This window comes from Perca fluviatilis, chromosome 22, assembly GCF_010015445.1.
Source record: "Perca fluviatilis chromosome 22, GENO_Pfluv_1.0, whole genome shotgun sequence".
NCBI lineage: Eukaryota > Metazoa > Chordata > Actinopteri > Perciformes > Percidae > Perca > Perca fluviatilis.
In genome coordinates, this window is record NC_053133.1 from 15,908,012 (window position 1) to 15,929,277 (window position 21,266).

A 21,266-nucleotide genomic window follows, 5' to 3' on the forward strand; every position below is an offset into this window, starting at 1 on the left:
TATTTTGGCTGCAAAGACTACAAATAATATCAATGCCATAATGTTACAAACTCAAAATCACAAAAAATGATGTCCTGCTTTGTTTGTCAGCCTTTGGTGGTGGTGTGTGTGTGTGTGTGTCTGTGTGCGTGTGTGTGTGTGTGATTTTTAAAAATGAGACATGTTTTGTCTATTTCAACATGGGTTCAGACAGCATTTCCTTCTTGTGACCAGAACAGATGCCTTTGGGGGCCTTTTGTGTGCGCAAATGTGTGAACATCTGTGTGCGTTTATTTTTGTGTGTGTGTGTATATATATATACATGTATTTGTGAGTGTCTCATCATGTCTGTGTTTATAAGTTGCTTGCTTGTGCAACTCTTTCATATGTTTGTTCTCTTACTGTCTGTGGTTCCATTTTCATATGTTTGTTTAAGTGTATACAAATGTGTAGCGTGTGTGTGTGTGTGTGTGTGTGTGCGGTCCTGGTGCATTCATAGACAGTACACAGCGTATCTTAGACTTGAAAGGACAGAAAAAAAAACACACTTCAATAGAAGCCAGTTCCGTGCTCTCAGTCACGATTTGTTGGTTTCTAAATCAAACGCTATGATTTAATGAATTTCCTGTCCAGGACGCAGGCTAAGAGGCCTGTTTATTATTGTGATTGCACACTGCATCCTGTGATGCCTTTTCTTATATCTGACACACACACTATATATAAAGTTCTCATGAGAAATGGCCCAACCCAGTGATGCCGAGGGACAGTCATTTGGTCAACAACACACACAAGTACTCAAGCAGGCACTTGGCAGAAACATTGATTGAGTTGTTCTTGGAGGTCAGACACTTATTGTGTTGCTTATGACCAAGTCAGAAAGGTTAAGCATTACCTGAGAGCACCACAGCAGCCGCCCATACTCTATTCCCCCTCTGAGACACACTGACATCATCAGTGTACTTGACCCTTAACACTGGCACTCTCATATGGCGCCATACCGTGGTGCCTCCAGTGTGGTTTAATCCGTCCGTCTCTGCCAAATGTATCCTACACAATGTACATGAACATCTCTTTATCACCAGCTGGTGATGCTCAAGTATCTGATATTTATTCTGAATCTAGTTAGAGTGATATAAACTCTTTATCCTGCAGAAATTTCAACCTTTACCTAGAAGATCTGTTGCATATTCAGAAAATATATTTAGATTTTCAGGTAAAAAACTATAATGAAATTTTGCTTCTGTTGTACCTAATTATGGTTTCATAGTGTAGACGCACAGTATGTATGAGAGCAGAGTTGATCTTGTTTCATCATGATGAGAGTCACATGCAATCTGCACGAGGAAAAACTGCCCAAACCCAATTTTATTTTTACACCATGATGATTGGTGATTCAGTGCTTGATAAATCGATTGAAATTGATTCTGATTGGGTTGTAAATCAAATTTCAATTTGAAATGTATTCCGTCCATAGATTACACAAATAATTTGGCATAAAAGAAAACATTTCACTGAAGCACTGAAGCTGCAGTTTATTAACATTAAGGAACTAAAGTATAATTGCACAGTTATGTTCCTGCAGATTACATTTGGTTTCTTCACTGGCTGATTTACGGTCATTTGTAAAGCTCTGTTCTGGTTCGCATTGAGTGTATTTCTTTAGTTAGTTTTTGGCTGGATCCTCACAAGGCCCTTGTTCTTTGCAGCCCGGCTGCACCACAAGCCTGACGCCGCGCTGGAGGAGGCCCAGGGACAGTGGACCAGGCTAGGCCAGGCTGATGGGGGGCCTCACGCCTGGGCCCTGGGCCACTCCTGGGTCTGGCCCTGGGAACCGCAGCGCTCTTATCTGGCCTGGGCAGGAGGCGCACTGGGCTTCCTGTGCAAAAATCAGAGCGCTTTTCCTCTAGTTGTTTGGCTTCCTCTCCGACGCGAGACGCTTCCCAGCAGCATGATTGTCCCTTCGTCTTCAAACGTGGCACAGTCCGCTTCCTCAAGAGCTTGATCTATTCTTGAGAGCCCCCACACACACACCCTTTCCCCCAACTCTGCTGCCCCCACACATACATCTCCAACCCCTTCCCTCACCAGCTCTGCCCTTCACCCCAACCAAGCATCAAGAACAACTCCCCATCGCCTCCCACCCTGGAGCCCATCCCCTCCAGCACCACCTCCACACACTCATCAGTGCTTCTCCACAGCAGGCAGAACCCTCAGTGACATCACCAGTGATCCCATGTGATGATTCTGTGCTTGCTAAACTGGTGTGGAAAGTGAGGAAAGTGACTTGAAACACTGCTGAGCAGTGAAAGACCAGGAGACAAAGGAAACAAGGGGGAAAATAAGCCACGTTACTAAGGATATAAGGACACCTGCTTTACTGATTATTTATTTCCTTCATTTCCCCAATTTAAGTCATCCCCTCTCACCCAGCCATGCTGTAGTTTTATGCTTTTTACATTTCACAGACATTTTGAGCCAGAAGAAGTGCAATTCCATTCATCCACCAGCCACATTTCTGGAGCTGCTTTGCTTGTTTTTTGTGTCCTAGAGTGGTACTATAATGGGTGCATGAACCGTGCCTGTCCCAAGCCCTCATCTGATTCTGACATCCACAAAAGCTGTGAGTTTCTTTTCTGATTTCTTAGCCACTGGTAGAAGGTCAAATGTACTCACCTTGGACGGGCAAAACAGGAGAGAGGACAAGCTTTGTGTTGTTCACTATGGGATGCCTACAGTTCTCTTATTAAAGACTGACGGTCAGCAGACGCCTACCATGTAGGAAGTCTCCACAGACCAGAGACTATGACCACCCTCTATCATATTATGTCATCCTGTGTCATCCAGTGTTATCTCATGTCAAAATGTCTTTTTTGTCAAATGATGTCAGTATAACAGCCTTGTTGTCTTTGTATTGAAAGTTTATTATTGGAAAAAAGCTTCCGCACACTCAAAAGTTAATTAAAACCTAATGTATGAGTGCCATAAGTGTTTTAGTAAAGTCCATATCTACAGTGTGTGTGTGTGTGTGTGTGTGTGTGTGTGTGTGTGTGTGTGTGTGTGTGTGTGTGTGTGTGTGTGTGTGTGTGTGTGTGTGAGTGTGAGTGTGTGTGTGTGTGTGTGTCTGTCCCATTCTACGGGTGTTTCCCAATGTGATCCATTCCTTGTATACAGATGTTCTATGAGTAATATATGAATCTAATATTTAATAATTTTATACAACTAACTTACATACGACAAATGACAATATTTGCCAACTTTGTATGAATCTGTATTGAAGTGTTATATCAGTTGTTTTTGTTTTTGCATTAAACTTTGCTTATATTTGTGTATTGGTTTATACTGTAGTGTGGTTATTTTGAGGTTGAGACAGAAACGGACAGGGACAGCGATAAAAGTGTATTTTCGGTAGGTAAATAAGACAGGAAGAAAAGGCAGGAGATGACCCCCACTGATACACAACTCATTCATATTTCCAGGCGGCTGCTGCTTACCTTGTTCACAGGCACACACTGTGTGAATGTGGTTGTGGTATGACTGTGTATATATGCATTTTCATTATCTGTTTCTAACCACGTGTACTGTATGTCCACACATCTATCTGACTAATCATATTTGTGTGTGAAAGTGCAACTTTGAGTGAGAAAGCTTTTCCTAGGAAGCGTGGGAGTGTTAGCTAGTGTAATCTGTGCCTGTGTGTGTGTGTTTGTGTGTGTGTGTGTTTGTGTGTGTTTGTGTGTGTGTGTGTGTGTGTGTGTGTGTGTGTGTGTGTGTGTGTGTGTGTGTGTGTGCGTGTGTGTGTGTGTGTGGCGTGTGTGAGGCCCATGGTGTCATGCACAGGGTGTGTCGTTTGTCACACTAGATGCCAAAAGGAAGAGCAATCAGGGAGCAGAGAGGAACCAACCTCAGGGAGGAGCTCAGAACGAACAGAAAAGGATACAGACAGAGAGATAGGGAGTAGAGAGGGGCTGTGACACATCCATAAACAGGCAGAGGATCAATGATCATAGTGGAAATGACAGTTTACAGTAGGGATGATGGTCTGTGTGGTAATGTCTAAATAATGATAAATGAATTTGATTATGAAATCTGTCTACATTATACTGCCAGATAGATAGATAGATAGATAGATAGCATTTTTGGCCTGCCACAAAACGTATCCCCTTTCTATAATGTCTCCCTGCTATCAAGTTTTTTTATTTTGTATATACTTCAGATCATGCCTAACAACCTTGGTGAATATGGATACTGCATTTTCAGTCTGTATCATCTGTGCTTTATAGAGAGGGGATACATATTTTGGCAGACCGAAACTGCAGTCTGAAAGTATTTGTATCACACTATAATTCTTGCTAGGACTAAGTACAAACTTCTCCATATTCACTTTATGGTTATTATGCATAATTTGAAGTATGAATAAAATAAAATACTTGATAGTAAGGCGTTATCTGTGCATTATAGAGGGGGGATATGTTTTGGCTGACTGAAAAATACAGTCTGAAAGAATGTGTATCCTCCCAACTTCTTCATATTCACCAAGGTTATTAGGCATGATTCGAAGTATATACAAAATAAAATACTTGTTGCTGTAGATGGTACTTGCTACATTTTCATTACATTACATTTATCATCATATTCGATTTAAATAAACAGTTCAGCATTGCTTATACTGTTAAGAGACATGGAAAAGTAAATTAAATATACACCTTTTCCCTCAACTTTGAAAATAATTGATCAAGCATTGTGTGTTTAGGCCCCACCCCAGCTCCTGTATGATTTCAGAGTTTTTCATCATAAGGAGATGTGCATAAATAAAACACAAAGCAGTCTGCATGAGCTCTAGTTCCCACAGTACTGCTTGTGTGTAACCTATGGATTTTAGACTTGTGAGAGTCATTGAGAGGGACAGGAACAGGAACTATTGTCCTGGAAATGTGGGATGAATTGTTAAGAACGGAAGGAAGTTGATCCACAGCATTACAATACCACCTCTGCATCCTCTATAGATGAACAATCCAGAATGACATAGCACTCCAAAGATCCACTATTGTCAGCCTGCAGGACAGGGTAAGAGGATGTGATGCTATTGATAAAAAATGGTTTGGTGATGATGATTATGTGAATGAGAATAACATCATGCAGCGATGATCAAGGCGTTTCCCTGATGTTCTGGTCTTCCTCCTGCCGAGCACAGCTGAGAAAAACACACACACATACACCTGAAGGCAGCATAAAATGACTTGTGTCAACACAGCTGAATCCCTATCTTCTTCCTTCTTCAAGGTGTGTGTGTCCAACATCCTCCTCCCTTTGGAGCCCTGTTACAGAGAGGGTCCCTGCCACGTTCACAAGCAACCACATCCTGAGTATTACACACAGACAGGAAGTGCTTCAAGGGAAGAAAAAGGTAGGTAAAGAACTGAAATACACACTGTGACTGACAGGAGAGCCATGTTGTGTTAATAACGGGATTTTTAGTTACTGTTGGAAATAAAGTAAAAAACACAACACAGCATACTGATGTGGATAAGCTCAAAGGTACAATAGGTACAGTTGGTCCTGGAAAAATATTTGAATTGCAATTATAAACAGACAGGGGCATCAGATTGGGGGGAAAAGGGGGACTGAGTACCCAAAAAGATGCTAGAATGAATAGCTGTGGATGCGGGGAGGGGCCCATTCTAAAGGGCCCAGAATTTTGTGCTACGCCCCTGTAAACAGATAATAACAGATTTGATGGAAATTGGCCAAAAATGCACCAATCTGAATAGAAGGTGGATCATGTGTCACAACTACCATAATCAGAGCATAAAAATACTTTACACATCTATAACATGAGACAGGTGCGTAGCAAAGAAACTCCAGCACACTGCCTAACTTGCAAAGATAAATTTAATAGCTGGCAACATTTCGGTGTAGACCTTTGCCTGATGAAGGTCTTTCTCTCACAATATAATCTTTACTCTTACTGCCCTTCTTTGCTCACTCCTCCCACACACACACACATTCACAGACACACTTTTATTAATACGTATTGACAGCTTGCATGTTGAGCTGCCCACTGGGACAGGAGGTCTGGCTCAGAGAACCCTATTGTCTGCTCAGTGGGCCCATGGAAAATATGATTCCGGCCATCAGTGGCAGAGGTAACAGGCCTGAACCTTAAATGTGTGCATGAACGTGTGTGCGTGTGTGCATGCTCGCGTGCATGTGTGCGCACGTGTGTGTGTGTGTGTGTGTGTGTGTGTGTGTGTGTGTGTGTGTGTGTGTGTGTGTGTGTGTCTGGCTGTTTTTCAGTGCTGGTTTGATAATGCGGATGTTTGTGTTTTCTGTAGACAGTGGGGGTCCTGACTGTGGCAGAGGCCTTTGTGTCTGGAGTGTATCGCTGCACTGCTTCTAACTCTGCAGGCACTGACCAGCTAGACCTCCACTTCTACGTCACAGGTGAGGAAACATCTCCTTAGATATGCACCATGGGCGTTTCTTTTGTGCCCACATATGGGACTTTTAAAAAAAAAGAAGAAATTATATCTATTTTTCTTGCAATCTTTTCCCTCCAACATTCACTTCCCAGAATAATAAATAACTAGTTTCTGTCTTCTTCCTGTCATCTGCTTTCTTTTCTCACTTTTACTCCCTCCTCAGTTTCAAAATATCAGCTGATCCACTTGATGGATTGGCAAATCATTTTTGTACTGATATTCTATTCAAAATGAAATGAATGACGATGGGAAATAATAATAAAATAATTTTAATTATTCTGTTCTGTTTGGTTAGGGTTACCTGTTTAAAGTTTTACTCAATAAAAGAATTATGCAATAAATTATCTTTTTCAACAGGAAACTCATTGATAGGATGTAAAGAACATATATAAAGAACATATATAAGAACATATTTTCCCTAATACAAATGCTAGAATCGCCCCAAACCATTTTTATGTCAGATTGAAGTAATGCAATCAGGCATAAAACCCAAGTGACCCTGCATATTTGAGCATTTTCCATCAAAAAATGTGAAATATCATACCAGATACAATAACTCAAATAGATCTTTTAAATACTGGAAATTTGTTAAGTGTTACAGTAGAAGTACACACACGTTAATCTTGCTTAAAATCCTTGGCACAACAAAGTAGCATACGTGCATCGGGTACATACACTGTTGAGGTTAGATTTGTTACTAGGCGTACAGGTAAAGGTTTTTTTATTGTGTTTATTTGTGTGCATGAGTGTGTGTCTGTGCATTAGGCTGTGCTGAGTTGTTAGTGTGTGAGCAACAGCGAAACAGGAACCTGGTGCTCTTATCGTTCTACTTCCCTGTGCAGCGCACTTCCTTGGACTGGCAAGTCGGCTTTATTTCGGGAGGCCTTGGGGTGTTCGGGAAAGATAAACACTATCTGCCATCAGGAAACTCTCGAGCCGTTTCCACGGGAAGTTTCAAATGGCTAAAGTAAATAAAAAGGCTTTTTCACTGTATTCCACTAGCTGCTTTTACCCACAATAGCCATTCAACATTGTCGTCAAAGGTTACAAAAATGGAGGATCCGTTGAATCAGCTCTCCTGGTTTCAGGCACCAGACAGGATCCCCATACACTTGTCGAGAAACGGAGAGGGCTTATTCATCATACAGGAGATCAGTGAAAGTTTATATTTGTTCACGTTCCCTCTCCCTCACCTTTCTTCAACATCTTTTCATCTCTGCTTCCCTCAGATGTCCCAGGAGGCTTCAGTGTGAGCCAGAGGGAGGAGCCTAGAGAGGGTGGAGACCTCCATCTCACCTGTGTAGCCAATAAGTACCTGTACACAGCGTTGTCATGGCAACGAGTGAATGACACAGAGGGCGCCCAATCCCGCAGCCCTGCCCTGAGTAGTCAGCAGCTCACATTGGGGGAGTTTTCCAATTCTCTGGTCCTGTTGCTAAGCAACCTAACAGCCAGAGACTCTGGCGCCTACAGATGCTCTGCCCACCACCTGATCATCGGACAGGAGGCCCACCTGGACACACAGGTGGTGGTCACAAGTGAGTAGTCGCAGCTTTATGATCTCATCTTCATCGTGCATTTTTGGGGACGCTTACTTTAAAATAAATTTATCATTCTTTGTTACTTTTATAAACAATAATAGATCAAGTAATTATCTAATTTATATCAAGCATTTTTGGATTGTGTTTTTAGCTTGTTGTCTGCACACAATGATTGCTTTTATCTCATCTTTTTTTTAGATTGTGCAAAAAATAAATATTCCTAATTACATTTCTTAAAGGTGCCCTGCCATACAAAACCGTTTTTACTTGCATTTTTTGAAATATGTTAGGTCCATATGTGTTTGTGTTATGTTGTGAATGTGAAAATGAACTGCTACCTCCTCTGTTAGTTCTAGCCACTGAAAAGAAATAAGCAGAGAAATCAGGCCAATTACAAAAGCTGGTCAGTCTGACATCATATTACCTGAGCTCATTACTATTCATTAGCTCGCCCAGTTGGGCTGGGTAAAGGATTCTGACAGCCAGGCTATCATTGGCTACCTGTTAGCCAATCAGATTCAAACAGCTTAGCTTGTTGAATATTAATGAGAACTGGCAGAAATCAAGCTGAGTCTTCCTACAGGCTTTCTATACCACGCTAGAATGGCTTGAAACAAGGTAACCAAGGCATTCTTTCAACAAAAAAATATTACAGAGTCCATGGTAGAACTTCAGACATTACCACAAAGTAATGAAATACGTGTGGCAGGGCACCTTTAATAACTAAATTTCAAATGTAGATTTAAGTTGCACTCTCTCTATTTAAAACTCACAGCCTCCCCATGTTTTCTGTGAACATATGTTGCACACACATACATACATACATACATACAAACAAACAAACAAACAAACAAACACCCACACTCTCTCATAGAGTTTTGCTGCTTGGGAATTGGGTCCCCTTGACTTCCTGGGGCCCCACCCTGCCTTTGCTCTTGCGCTCCAGCTCAGCACCTCTTTCACGTGGGAATGAGCTCTTGTCTGGAGGAAGAGCACACAATGGCACTTTCCACAATGCCACATTTACAGGCCCCCACATAGGGCTGGAGTAACAATCAGCCAATCAGACACTGTCAGGCCCCAGCCCCGCGGACAATTATCAATTGTTGACCAGGAGGAAGATAGGGGAAACAACAATCAGTCGCCTTGGTTAAGTGACTTTTCTTCAAGTCTTTTACTGCTGTTATACAATCAGGGCTCAACACGTCAACTTCCTCCCCTGGGACCCCCACAAGGGAACTACTAGAGAGACAGGGTGACCAGAAAAAGAGAAGTTGGGGAGCTAAAACGAGAGTAAAGAGGGAGAATGTAGAAAAAAATAAAGCATGGGAATAAAGAGACTCAGGGGTGATCTGATCTAATTATAGTGCACGAGTAATGTAGTGTAATTATGGTGCATGAGAAGGAAACATAAAAACTGCATTTAACTCATTGTGTGCACTCATATGCCAATAACTGCCCACATGATGAAATACTACATTGTTGTTGTTTTTTAGATATGGGTTTGTATTGCAGGGTATTTCAGGGTAAGTAAGTGGCCCAAGAGAACCCAAACGTCAGCTGACTCACAGGTTGAAGCCAAGGCCACTCTTCTGGAAAAATGTGTCAATACCAGTACACGATTATTATCCAAAAGTGGCACTGGTCCAGAAAACAGTGGGAAAAAATAGCACTGCTTTCACTTAATTGAAAATCTGTTTCAGTCTAACTACAACTATTTTTTTAAGTATTGCACGTTTAAAGTATCAAAAGTAAAGTTCTCATTATGCAGAATAATATCACTATTTTGCAGGGGTCAAGGAGAGACAGAGCAGGGACCCTCCCCTCTCCCCCCCATTATATATTGTATGAAATGTTTGTTTTAAACTGGGCCTACAATAACGTGTTGGGCGGCATAAAGCCTTTACACATACCTTTTTATGGTGCATACAATACTAAGCTATTAAAATAATAATTATTGACATACTAATATATTATTTATACATCATGTTTTAATGTTAAACATACATGTAGCAAAGTGAATCCATGGCTACCTTAGTGGTTACCTTACCTACAATAAGGACAATGAGCCTATCATCAATGTTGCGTAAAACAAATCACAAATAGGCCAATTTATCTTTGCTAATAATATGTTGGATTCATGTTTATGTATATTTTCAGACATTACATTTTGGAAAAAATTAAATAAACAATAACTTGGAACCCCCTGCATTAACTATGAGGACCCCCTGATAAAGATCTTTACATTAATGTATTACTGTATATTACGCATTTTAGTTGGTCAAAGTGGAAATAGTTTTGACTACTTCGTATTCTGTTCTATAGTGGAGTAAAAATGACAATATCCCCCTGAAATGTAGTAGATTTGAAGTATAAAGTGGCATGAAATGGAAATACTGTAAATAAAGTACAAGTACCTTATAATTGTACTTAAGTGCAGTACTTGGGTTAATGTACATTAAACCACTGGTAATTTGCCAAATGTTGCACAAACACTCATATTTCTGCACACATACTATGAATGAATACTATTCATTCATTCATGTGATTCTCCTTTCAGTTTTGGAGCCTCCAGTGCTGCTTGATAATCTGACAGATTGTACTGTCAACCTCAGCAGCTCAGTAATCCTTAGCTGTCCCTCTGAAGGAGTCCCAACCCCAATCATCACGTGGTACAAGGATGAACGTGCTCTGTCTCAGGGATCAGGTAAAAAGACATACCACACATGCAAACTGTAGCTGTATTCTAGTGACTAAGAGTTTGTGCCACCATCTTTAGGTATTGTGATATCAACTGCAGATGGGACCCTCCATATTGATCGAATCACAGTCGAGGACCAGGGCATGTATACATGCCAGGCCACCAATGAGAGGGGATCTGCAGAGAGTTCTGCCTATATATGGGTAAACCGTAAGTATCTGTCAACCACTAGTACTTTTCAATTACATTTTTTGATCCGCTGTGTTTACTTCTTCTCAAAGATTGCACTTTTCCATATATGGGTATGTCTGAATGTCTATTGTTCCCAGTTCTGTAAATATATGTATAGTCTGGATGTACAGACATATAGTACAATATATCACATTGTTTTTATGGATGTAGTATTTATAACCAGAGGCATGGTCTTTCAATTCTATTAATGGGAGATGATATGTCTGCTTATCAATTCCTATGTAAACATTGATCAAAGAACACCTTAACATGTGGGACACACTCCTTTTGTCTAGTTCTCCTCATTTACACATCCACACACATCCACTCAGTCATACGTCCGGTGGTGGTAGAATAGGCAGGCCCCCGTGTGGTTATACCCCACAGTTTGAGCATCATTCCCTGGCAGAAGTGGTGGACACGCTTCCCAGTCAGGGTCTGCAGAGAGAGGAGTGGCTGTGTGTTTGTGTGTGTGGAGTGGCTGTGTGTGTGTGTGTGTGTGTGTGTGTGTGTGTGTGTGTGTGTGTGTGTGTGTGTGTGTGTGTGTGTGTGTGTGTGTGTGTGTGTGTGTGTGTGTGTGTGTGTGTGTGTGTGTGTGTTTTGATCACTCAGGAAGGAAGCTGTCTCCCGTTTTTATTTCCTCCAGAAGGGCCCAGTCTTCATCTCAGAGAGGCTCCGCACTGCACTGAGCCTTTCTACTTCTGCACATTAAAAAAAGAAATTAAATTGGGATTTATTAAGGAAGATAAATCACAGTGTTTCTGGATTATGGCATGACAGTAAAACACAGCCCCCATTTGGAAAGGTGGAGAAACATTTAAACATCAAGCACCTTAGTAAAATTATTTACTATAATTCCCACCAAGTATCTCTGATTTATCTGCAATTTATTTCTTTGATGAACTGAATTGAATGTAAAATCTTGTTGTTTTTTATCTAAAGCTGATTAAGTGCTAGTGTGTGTGTGTGTGTGTGTGTGTGTGTGTGTGTGTGTGTGTGTGTGTGTGTGTGTGTGTGTGTGTGTGTGTGTGTGTGTGTGTGCAGGTGCCTCAGAAGCCTCATTTCTGGAGATTCCCACACTTACCTGTACCTGTGTGGTGGCCACTCTCTTCTGGCTTTTGCTGACGCTCTTCATACGCAAACTGAAACAGGTTAGAGGAAACCCAATAAAGTTGTTTTCTGGTACAATAAAACAAACATGTTCAGGTTTGTATATGTACAAGTATTCTTATATTTCTTTTAACTGGATTGAGAGTTTAGTTTTCACTATATCTTGACCCTACAGTGTTGTCCAATTTTAGACCAGTCTCTCATCTGTCTTTTCTGTCAAAGGTTTTGTAAAAAGTTGTTTTTATACAGTTACAAGCCTTTTTGCAACAGGACTTTGTTTTTGAAAAATTTCAATCTGGTTTCAGATCACGTCATAGCACTGAGTCTGCACTACTTAAAGTGCACAATGATATTGCCTTATCTGTAGATGCCGGGAATCCTGCTGTTTTGGTGCTTTTGGACCTCTCGGCAGCATTTGATACAGTGGATCATGCAGTCCTCCTCTCTCGCCTTGATCATTGTGTAGGCATCCGAGGCTCGGTACTTACATGGTTTAAATCCTATTTGGTAAATAGAAGCTTCTCTGTCATGATTGGAGACTTATCCTCGTCAACTGCTCCTCTCTCCTGTGGGGTACCCCAGGGTTCTATTCTTGGCCCCATCCTGTTTTCCTTATATATGTTGCCTTTAGGGGCTATTATAAGAAAACACAACCTGTCTTTTCATTGTTATGCAGATGATTTACAAATGTATTTGCCTATGAAACCAAATGACAGTGTTGCACTAGACTCCCTGCTTAGCTGTATTAATGATATTAAGTTGTGGCTTTCACAAAACTTTCTTCATTTGAATGAAGCTAAAACTGAGTGTATCATCTTCAGTACTTCAGATATGCCAGACGGTCCAGCTTCGACTTTGGGAGCCCTGGCTTCATACCTTAAGCCAGCTGTCAAAAATTTGGGGGTTACTTTTGATTGCAACATGAAATTGGATAAGCAAATCAGCAATGTTGTTAGGATGAGTTTTTTCCAGCTTCGTCTCCTGGCTAAAGTTAAGCCCTTCCTTAACAGGCATGATCTAGAAAAGGCGATTCATGCCTTTATTAGTTCAAGGTTGGATTACTGTAATGCTCTTTATGTTGGTCTGAATCAGACCACCATCTCACGACTTCAACTTGTACAGAATGCTGCTGCTCGCTTTTTAACAAATACGTCTAGACGGGCACACATCACTCCTGTTCTCTATACCCTACATTGGCTCCCTGTGCGTTTTAGAATCGATTTCAAGATTTTATTGTTTGTTTTTAAGGCCTTAAACGGCCTGGCCCCGGAGTATTTGTCCCATATCTTAACACTGCGTGAGCACAACCAGTCCTTGCGGTCCTCAAATCAGCTGGTTTTAGAAGTCCCAAGGTCAAAGTATAAACGGTGGGGTGATCGGGCTTTTGCAGTTGCTTCCCCGAGACTCTGGAACAACTTACCCCCTGAAATTCGGACGACTACAGATGTAGCACTTTTTAGGTCTAGTCTTAAAACTTATCTGTTTAGAAAGGGTTTTAATACATAGTAGTGGTGTGACAATTTCCCTCTTCTATTCCTTTTCTGATTTTATTGTTTCTATATGTCATTCTTTTTATTGTATTATATGTTATATGATGTGTGTTTTAGTCTTGGTTTCTGATGTGAAGCACTTTGGATACCTGTTGGTTACTGTAAAGTGCTATATAAATAAATGTTGATTGATTGATATATAATTTCACAATTCCTGATTAAATGACTGGTGGGAGGCACAGGATTTTCATTCAGCCTCTGTTAACTTATTCAGGTTTGATTTTTTTTTTTTTTAAATAACTCATAAATACAATGTTTTTCAGATCTCACTGTTGGAGTTTCCCATAAGCACCTGAATGCATTAGCAGTCCCTGCTCACAACTCTCTACAAAATACTACAAAACTACACTGTTAGTATAGTACAATACAAATATGGGTTTTCTAATTACCAAATACACTGTTCTTTCTCCAAAGCCCAACAGCTCAAACGCCAAACCAGAGTACCTGTCAATCATTCTAGACAGAGGGGAGGGGCCAATAGAGGAGCAGTGTGAGAGACTACAATACGACCCCAACCAATGGGAGTTCCCTCGGGAGCGGCTTAAATTAGGTAACCTTATGAAAATAAAAAATGAATAAATGGATGTTTTTAACATGAGTGACTTTGAGTTGATGTGAAACTTGGGAATGTAATGCTAACAATGGGAGAGAGGGAAGGTATTTAAGATCACATAACAGATAGAAGGACTTTCTCAGAGGTCTTATCAGATTATTATTGGGAGTGACTTTCATTCCATTTATCAGACTCTGTGTTGTCTGTGGTGAGCTAATCAACTCCAGCAGAGGGACTGTAAACTGTTGACTAGAACTAATCAGCTCACTTGGGTGGGATTCAGTTATGGACTGTTGATGGAGTCTAAAGTCTTCGCTTATCAGCATCTCACGTCCAGGATGGATAATAATAGTAATTAATAAAGTAGCTCAATCAGACACAAAAACACACCTCCATTCCCCAGTCAGTCTCAATCACAGCCTCACTCTTTCTTCCTCTCTCAGGGAAACCTCTGGGCCGCGGAGCCTTTGGTAAGGTGATGCAGGCAGCTGCATTTGCTATAGACAACGACACCAGCTGGGGAGGGGGGGGGGTTTTAAAAAAGAAAAAAAGAAAAAAGGGGGGTTGGGGTTTTTAAAAAAAAAGATTGCAATTCTGTGTGAAAACATTTGTGCCACTTTTTTCTGCCACCAGAGGGAGCTACAGCCAGCGAACACAAAGCTCTGATGACTGAACTGAAAATCCTCAACCACATTGGACATCATCTTAACGTAGTCAACCTCCTGGGAGCCTGCACCAAGCCGGGAGGTGTGTATGTTTCCTATGCATTTGTGCTCTAAATATACCTAATGATATATGCACAAGATCCTTTCCGTGCATATTTATGTGTACTATGAGCCAGTACTGTATTTATGTGTACCCTCACACTTGTCACAACTATAATGTGTATGTGTTTTCTGTGTGTGCAGGACCACTAATGGTCATTGTGGAGTACTGTTGCTATGGAAATCTTTCTAACTTCTTGAAAGGCAAGAGAGAGGTGTTTGTACACAACACGGTGAGTCTACAAACATACTTAAAGATGGTGTCATGATAGCTGTATTTCCCACAAAACAGGACCTCCATGACGTGCAAAACGATTTCACAGTAAGAGTGCCCGCACTTCTTCTTGCACTTGAGAAAGAAAAAAATCTCCCCTTTGTGCTGCACACAATTACAAAATCATACACTCAAAAACTCACTTCTGCAATCTGTTTGAGGTTCGAAGATGTTATCAGTTCTCAAGCAGGCTATCTATTTCCCTAATTTCTTCACAGGTTTAGACACAACTAAACCCTGTGGCCTCAAATGTTTTCTTACAGAGCAAAACATGTTTATGCATTTCTCTCAAGAAATTGAAACCACAACAAATATCTGAAGATACATAATCCTAATTTTGTCCTAGTTTTCACTCTCTGTCAAACAATATTTAAAACAACTAACTGATTTCTCCCCTTCTCAGCCGGCCGGAGGAAAGGATGGAGGGCCAGGTTGTTTCGGCAGCGTGTCTGAGTTTGATGAGAGGGACGAGAAAGAGAATCAACTTGGTAAGACAGGAGCTTAGAGAACTTCTTTTTTTTTAAATGTTTGTGCATAATCAAAGTGCTTTATTACACCCCTGTGCCCCCTCTCTTTATTCCTCTAGATCCCAAATCTGCCCCTAACTCCCCTTTATTCCTGGAGGACCTCATCTCCTTTAGCTTCCAGGTGGCGCGAGGAATGGAGTTTCTGGCCTCTCGCAAGGTCTGTGTGCACGTGTGCGTGCGTGTGTGTATGCGTACATGTACGTGTGTGTATGCAAGTACATGTGTGTTTAATTTTTTATATCTCTGCTTTTTTCTTCATCAGTGTATTCACCGAGACCTGGCAGCCAGAAACATTTTGCTTTCTGACAATAAAGTGGTTAAGATCTGTGACTTTGGCCTGGCCAGAGACATCTACAAAGACCCTGACTATGTCCGCAAGGGAGATGTGAGTACACATGAGCAATGTGGTTCCAAAATCAAAATCTGAGAGTATTGCACTAGCATTTAGTTCCAAAATCCTAATTAAGCTCATTAATGTAGCAAAATGTGGGGGGTTCAATGTGTTCTTTGTAATTTTTTCAACATATAAAACATTGAAACTGTTTTTTTTTTTTTTATATCTTAGAATCTTCATATTGTAGAATTAAAAAGATCAGTAATTTCATTAAGGCGCACGCTCTACCGGGTGAGCTAGAGGTCACCTCTAGCTCACCCGGTAGAGCGTGCGCCGCATGTATGCTGAGTCCTTGGCAGCAGTCTCTGTTTTCTGCATGTCATCCCCTCTCTCCCCCCTTTCCTGTGTATCTGTACTGTCTAATAAAAACCCATAAAAAGCCCCAAAAATAATCTTTAGACATATATATAAATAGGCTGTGGATTAAGCATTTTATACCTGATACACTGAGTAGGCTATATTTACAAAATAAACTGCTTTTGCAGCCACTTTCTTAAAAGATACTCGCCACAGGCAAAAAGGGTTTTTTATTCATAAATCCCTCTGTAAATTACAATATTTTTAGTTATTCATGTGGTTGAAACAGGACTATACATTAAACCACATTACAAGGAATTATTAACTTATTCTACTTCTGTTTTGGAAATATTGAGCAGCAAACATGACATAACCTTTTTCTCAGAAGGATCTGTGGCCAAACGACTTTTCAACCAGGTTAACTTTGAATGTTTCCTCACAAATGGCCTTTTGTAACACTGCTCCTGTGATCTGATTGGCTGACAGGCCCGCCTCCCTCTAAAGTGGATGTCTCCAGAGTCCATCTTTGACAAGGTGTTCACCACGCAGAGTGACGTGTGGTCCTACGGCATTCTGCTGTGGGAGATCTTTTCTTTGGGTAAGAGCCCTCTCACCACGGTTTTGTTAAATACTATGATCTGATACCTTGTGTTTGGAAGATGCATATTCAATTCTTTGGGTGGGCATGGTCACATATTGATGTATTTACATGTGTTTGTCCAACAGGAGCTTCCCCTTACCCTGGTCTTCACATAGATGAAGAGTTCTGCCACAGACTAAAGGGGGGAACAAGGATGCGAGCACCTGAATACAGCACTCCTGAGATGTGGGTGGATATGTTTTTAACACTGTTACTGAAATCAGTAGGGGGAGAGCAGGGAACAGAGGTCCGAAAAGTAGGAAGGTCGTAAATAAGGGGCCCAAGGGGGAAATGCATCATTCAAACCTTTATGCCATGTCTCCTGATGTACACCTGTATATTTGTGTTTGCAGTTACAGCACGATGCTGGCATGCTGGGAGGCCAGTCCATCAGATCGACCCACCTTCACTAACCTGGTGGAGACCCTGGGAGACCTGCTGCAAGCGAGGGTTCAGCAGGTCAGGCTTTTGATAGATCTTACTCCTTCAGGCTTATGATTTATTTCTTATCCAGCAAAATGTTTCTCAACATATGGATAAGCTACACAAAAGGACAGGATGTCCTACACCCTGATTTGTTCCCTCTCTTTAACAGGATGGAAAGGATTATATTCCTCTGGGATCTTTCATGACTGGAGACACTGGTCGCAGCGAGACCTTCAAAGAAAACCTGCTTGCAGTCACAAACATGAGGTAAGAAAACATGAGGGATCAAATAAAAACACTATGCGATTTAATATACAGCATGGTGGTTTGAGTCTGAGTCAGTGCACCTTGACTTAAGATGTTATATATGATTTATATGTTAGAGGAGTGCTGTACTATAATGAATACAAGAAAAGGGAAAAAAATGGGCAATACAGGTGCAGATGTGAAAGTGATGAGAGCTGTGTGAGGTAACTGAAACTTAATTCAGAAACAACAGGAAACAGGTTGAGAAAGGAGAGAAATTTCCAACTTTTAATGTTTTCAATCTGAATGTATGTAGTTACATGAGGGGTATGGCCACACTTCAGACGTTTGAGGAACTGCCCTGCGAGGAGCCAGACAGCCCTGATGTAAGAAAACACCTACACTTCTGCTTGCATACATACAGACATACAGGGGATGAGACAAAAATGCATCCTCACTTTGTCGGAATGGATTACTTTCAGTGAAAACAGAGACAACAAAAACCCAGTAACTCTCTGATAAGCTGCATGTTTGTATTCTCTCTGCTTTAGGATGAGCAGAGTGACAGTGGCATGGTCCTCCCATCTGAGGAGCTAAAGCGTCTGATGTGGAATAACAGCACCAAGAACAGGAAACTCAGCAGGTGGTCACCTCTAATCTCTGACCTACAAAACCTTGACCTGCCTCCTTACAGTCCAGACATCTTGTCATCTGTAAATAATTGCACAGCAGAACACACTTAATTTTTTTTAAAGTGTGAAAACAATGTAGATATGTTGATTCTATGAGGCAACTTTTATCGACATATGACTTTTTATGACTTTTTTCTACGTACTATACTGTGACTTTTTATTTGACATACTATACTATGACTTTTTTATTGACATACTATTATATATGATATATATATATAAATATATATAAAGTAATTTTTTTACTACCTATATGACTTTTTTGACATACTGTACTATGACTTTTTTATGACTTTTGTTGAAATAGTACACTATGACTTTTTCGACATACTGTACTATGAATTTTTTTCCAAATTGTTTCAACATACTATGCTATGACTTTTTAAAACTTTTCTCGACGTACTATACTATGACTTTTTTTAACATGCTATACCAAGACTTTTTCCATTTTTCATTTCATACTATACTAACAAAGAACGAATGCAACACAGTTTTTTGTTGGAATATTTTCTTTTCAGTTTTAACACGCACAAGACATACTAAAACTTTTTTCTACTTACCATCTCTACTGACTTTATCACAATAGTGTGATGTTTATTCGACATGGTCCATCCATGGACTTAAACCAGTGACCCTCTGGTTCCCAAGCCAAGCCCCTACTGACTGAGCCACATTACTGTGGAAATTTTTTTTTTTACCTACCATACAATGACGTTTTTTTTTACATACAATACTATATCTTGTTTATTTCATACCATACTAACAAAGAAGGAATGCAACACAGGAACAATTTTCATTTTGGAATATTTTATGATTTTTTTTCCAAATTACAGAACAGATGCACACAAGACATACTATACTATAACTTTTCAACGTACTGTACAGACCGACTATACTGAATTTTTATGACTTGGTATGATGTTTATTTGACTTTGTCTGTCCGGGAACTTGAACCAGCGACCATCTGATTCCAAAGCCATGTCCCTTCTAACTGAGGCTATAACTTTTTCTCAACTCTTTTCGACATACTATACTATGGGTTTTTTGCAACTTTTTTCGACATATTTCAACATACTGTATTATGACTTTTATTGACTTTTTTCGACATAGTGTACTATGACTTTTTTTTTACTTTTTTTTTTATATACTATGCTATGACTTTTATTTCATACTATACTAACAAATAAGGAATGCAACACAGCAACAATTTTCTTTTGGAATATTTGGTTTTGGAATTTTTTTACAAATTACAGAACAGATGTACACAAGACATAATATAACTTATTCCTATATACTATACAGACCGACAATACTGACTTCTTCTACATACTATGACATTTATTCAACTTGGCCGTGCAGGGACTTGAACCAGCGATCCTCTGGTTCCCAAGCCACGTCCTGCTGACTGAGCTAAAGTATGGCTTGTTTTAATCTTTTTCAACAACATGACTTTTTTTGACATACACTACTGGTCAAAAGTTTTAGAACACCCCAATTTTTCTAGTTTTTTATTGAAATTTTAGCAGTTCAATTCCAATGAATAGCTTGAAATGGTACAAAGGTAAGTGGTGAACTGCCTGAGGTTAAAAAAAAAATAATGTACATTTCAGAATTTTACAAAAAGGCCTTTTTCAGGGAACAAGAAATGGATAAACAACGTAAAGCTGTTCTGCAGCAATGGAGGTTGATCAAGCTTTGAAAGTTGGTGCTACCAATTCCCATAGGTGTTCCAACTGGTCTGGATTACTTACAACCCCCTCTGTTTGTATAAAAGTATTGTTGGAACACATTGTGGTACCATACCCTCGTGAGCATTATATGAACAGTATTGTGCTGCAGAAAGTAGTGTGTTGCCATAAAAATGGCGGGAAAAAGGCAATTAACAATGGAAGAGAGACAGACCATCATAACACTTAAGAATGTTGGTCTTTCAAGACAAATTGCGAAGAAAGTCAAGGTGTCAGTGAGTACAGTATTCTTCACCATCAAAAGGCACTTAGAAACTGGGGGAAACTCTGACAGGAAGAGTTCTGGCAGACTCAAAGCCACAACAGAATCAGAAGACAAGTTTCTGAGAGTCAACAGCTTGTGGGATAGGCGGCTCACAGGACAACAGCTTCAAGCACAGCTTAATAGTGGTCGTAATAAGCAAGTCTCAGTTTCAACTGTAAAGAGAAGACTTTGAGCTGCAGGTTTGATGGGTGGAGTTGCAGCAAGAAAGCCATTGCTAAGACGTCAGAATAAGAAACAGAGGCTTGCCTGGGCCAAGAAACATCGTCAATGGACTACTGAAGACTGGAAGAAGGTGCTATGGACTGATGAATAAAAATTTGAAATCTTCGGTTCATCACGCAGGACTTTTGTACGCCGTCGAGGCGTACAAAAGTGCTGGATCCAGGGTCAGTGATTTGTACAGAGTGAAAGGCACCCTGAATCAAAACGGCTACCACAACATTTTGCAGCGCCATGCAGTACCCTCTGGTATGCGCCTAGTTGGTCAGGGGTTCATCCTACAGCAAGATAATGACCCAAAACATCCAAGCTATGCCAGAACTACCTTTAGCAAAAAAGAACAAGATGGTAAGCTTAAAAACATGGAGTGGCCAGCACATTGAGCTGGTTTGGGATGAACTGGACAGAAAAGTGAAAGCAAAGCAACCTACAAGTGCCACACATTTATGGGAACTTCTGCAACAGAGTTGGGAAGAACTTTCTGAAGAATATTTGATTTCCATTGTAGAAAGAATGCCACGAGTGTGTTCAGCTGTTATATCTGCCAAAGGGGGGCTACTTTGATGAGTAAAAAATTTAGAATACATTTTGGTTTATAAATTGATTCCATGATTTATTTTTTAACTTAAA

The 21,266-nt window shown here is 40.4% G+C and overlaps 1 protein-coding gene across 2 annotated transcripts in view; it reads left to right on the forward strand.

Moving 5' to 3' along the window:
• flt1 (fms related receptor tyrosine kinase 1) overlaps positions 1-21,266 on the forward strand; it is a 40,668-nt gene that overhangs the window by 15,147 nt on the left and 4,255 nt on the right. Inside the window, exons 11-29 of one of the 2 annotated variants that reach the window (XM_039789675.1) lie at positions 5,260-5,383; positions 6,312-6,420; positions 7,688-7,996; positions 10,560-10,706; positions 10,779-10,910; positions 11,976-12,082; positions 14,006-14,141; positions 14,588-14,707; positions 14,784-14,891; positions 15,053-15,141; positions 15,586-15,670; positions 15,769-15,866; positions 15,972-16,094; positions 16,887-16,998; positions 17,127-17,226; positions 17,394-17,499; positions 17,636-17,733; positions 18,029-18,098; positions 18,264-18,355. In XM_039789675.1, the coding sequence (XP_039645609.1) occupies positions 5,260-5,383; positions 6,312-6,420; positions 7,688-7,996; positions 10,560-10,706; positions 10,779-10,910; positions 11,976-12,082; positions 14,006-14,141; positions 14,588-14,707; positions 14,784-14,891; positions 15,053-15,141; positions 15,586-15,670; positions 15,769-15,866; positions 15,972-16,094; positions 16,887-16,998; positions 17,127-17,226; positions 17,394-17,499; positions 17,636-17,733; positions 18,029-18,098; positions 18,264-18,355 (2,265 nt within the window). Of the gene's footprint in view, positions 1-1,685; positions 3,307-5,259; positions 5,384-6,311; positions 6,421-7,687; positions 7,997-10,559; positions 10,707-10,778; positions 10,911-11,975; positions 12,083-14,005; positions 14,142-14,587; positions 14,708-14,783; positions 14,892-15,052; positions 15,142-15,585; positions 15,671-15,768; positions 15,867-15,971; positions 16,095-16,886; positions 16,999-17,126; positions 17,227-17,393; positions 17,500-17,635; positions 17,734-18,028; positions 18,099-18,263; positions 18,356-21,266 lie in introns of those variants that run through there. The other variant, XM_039789674.1, reaches the window with a different exon arrangement.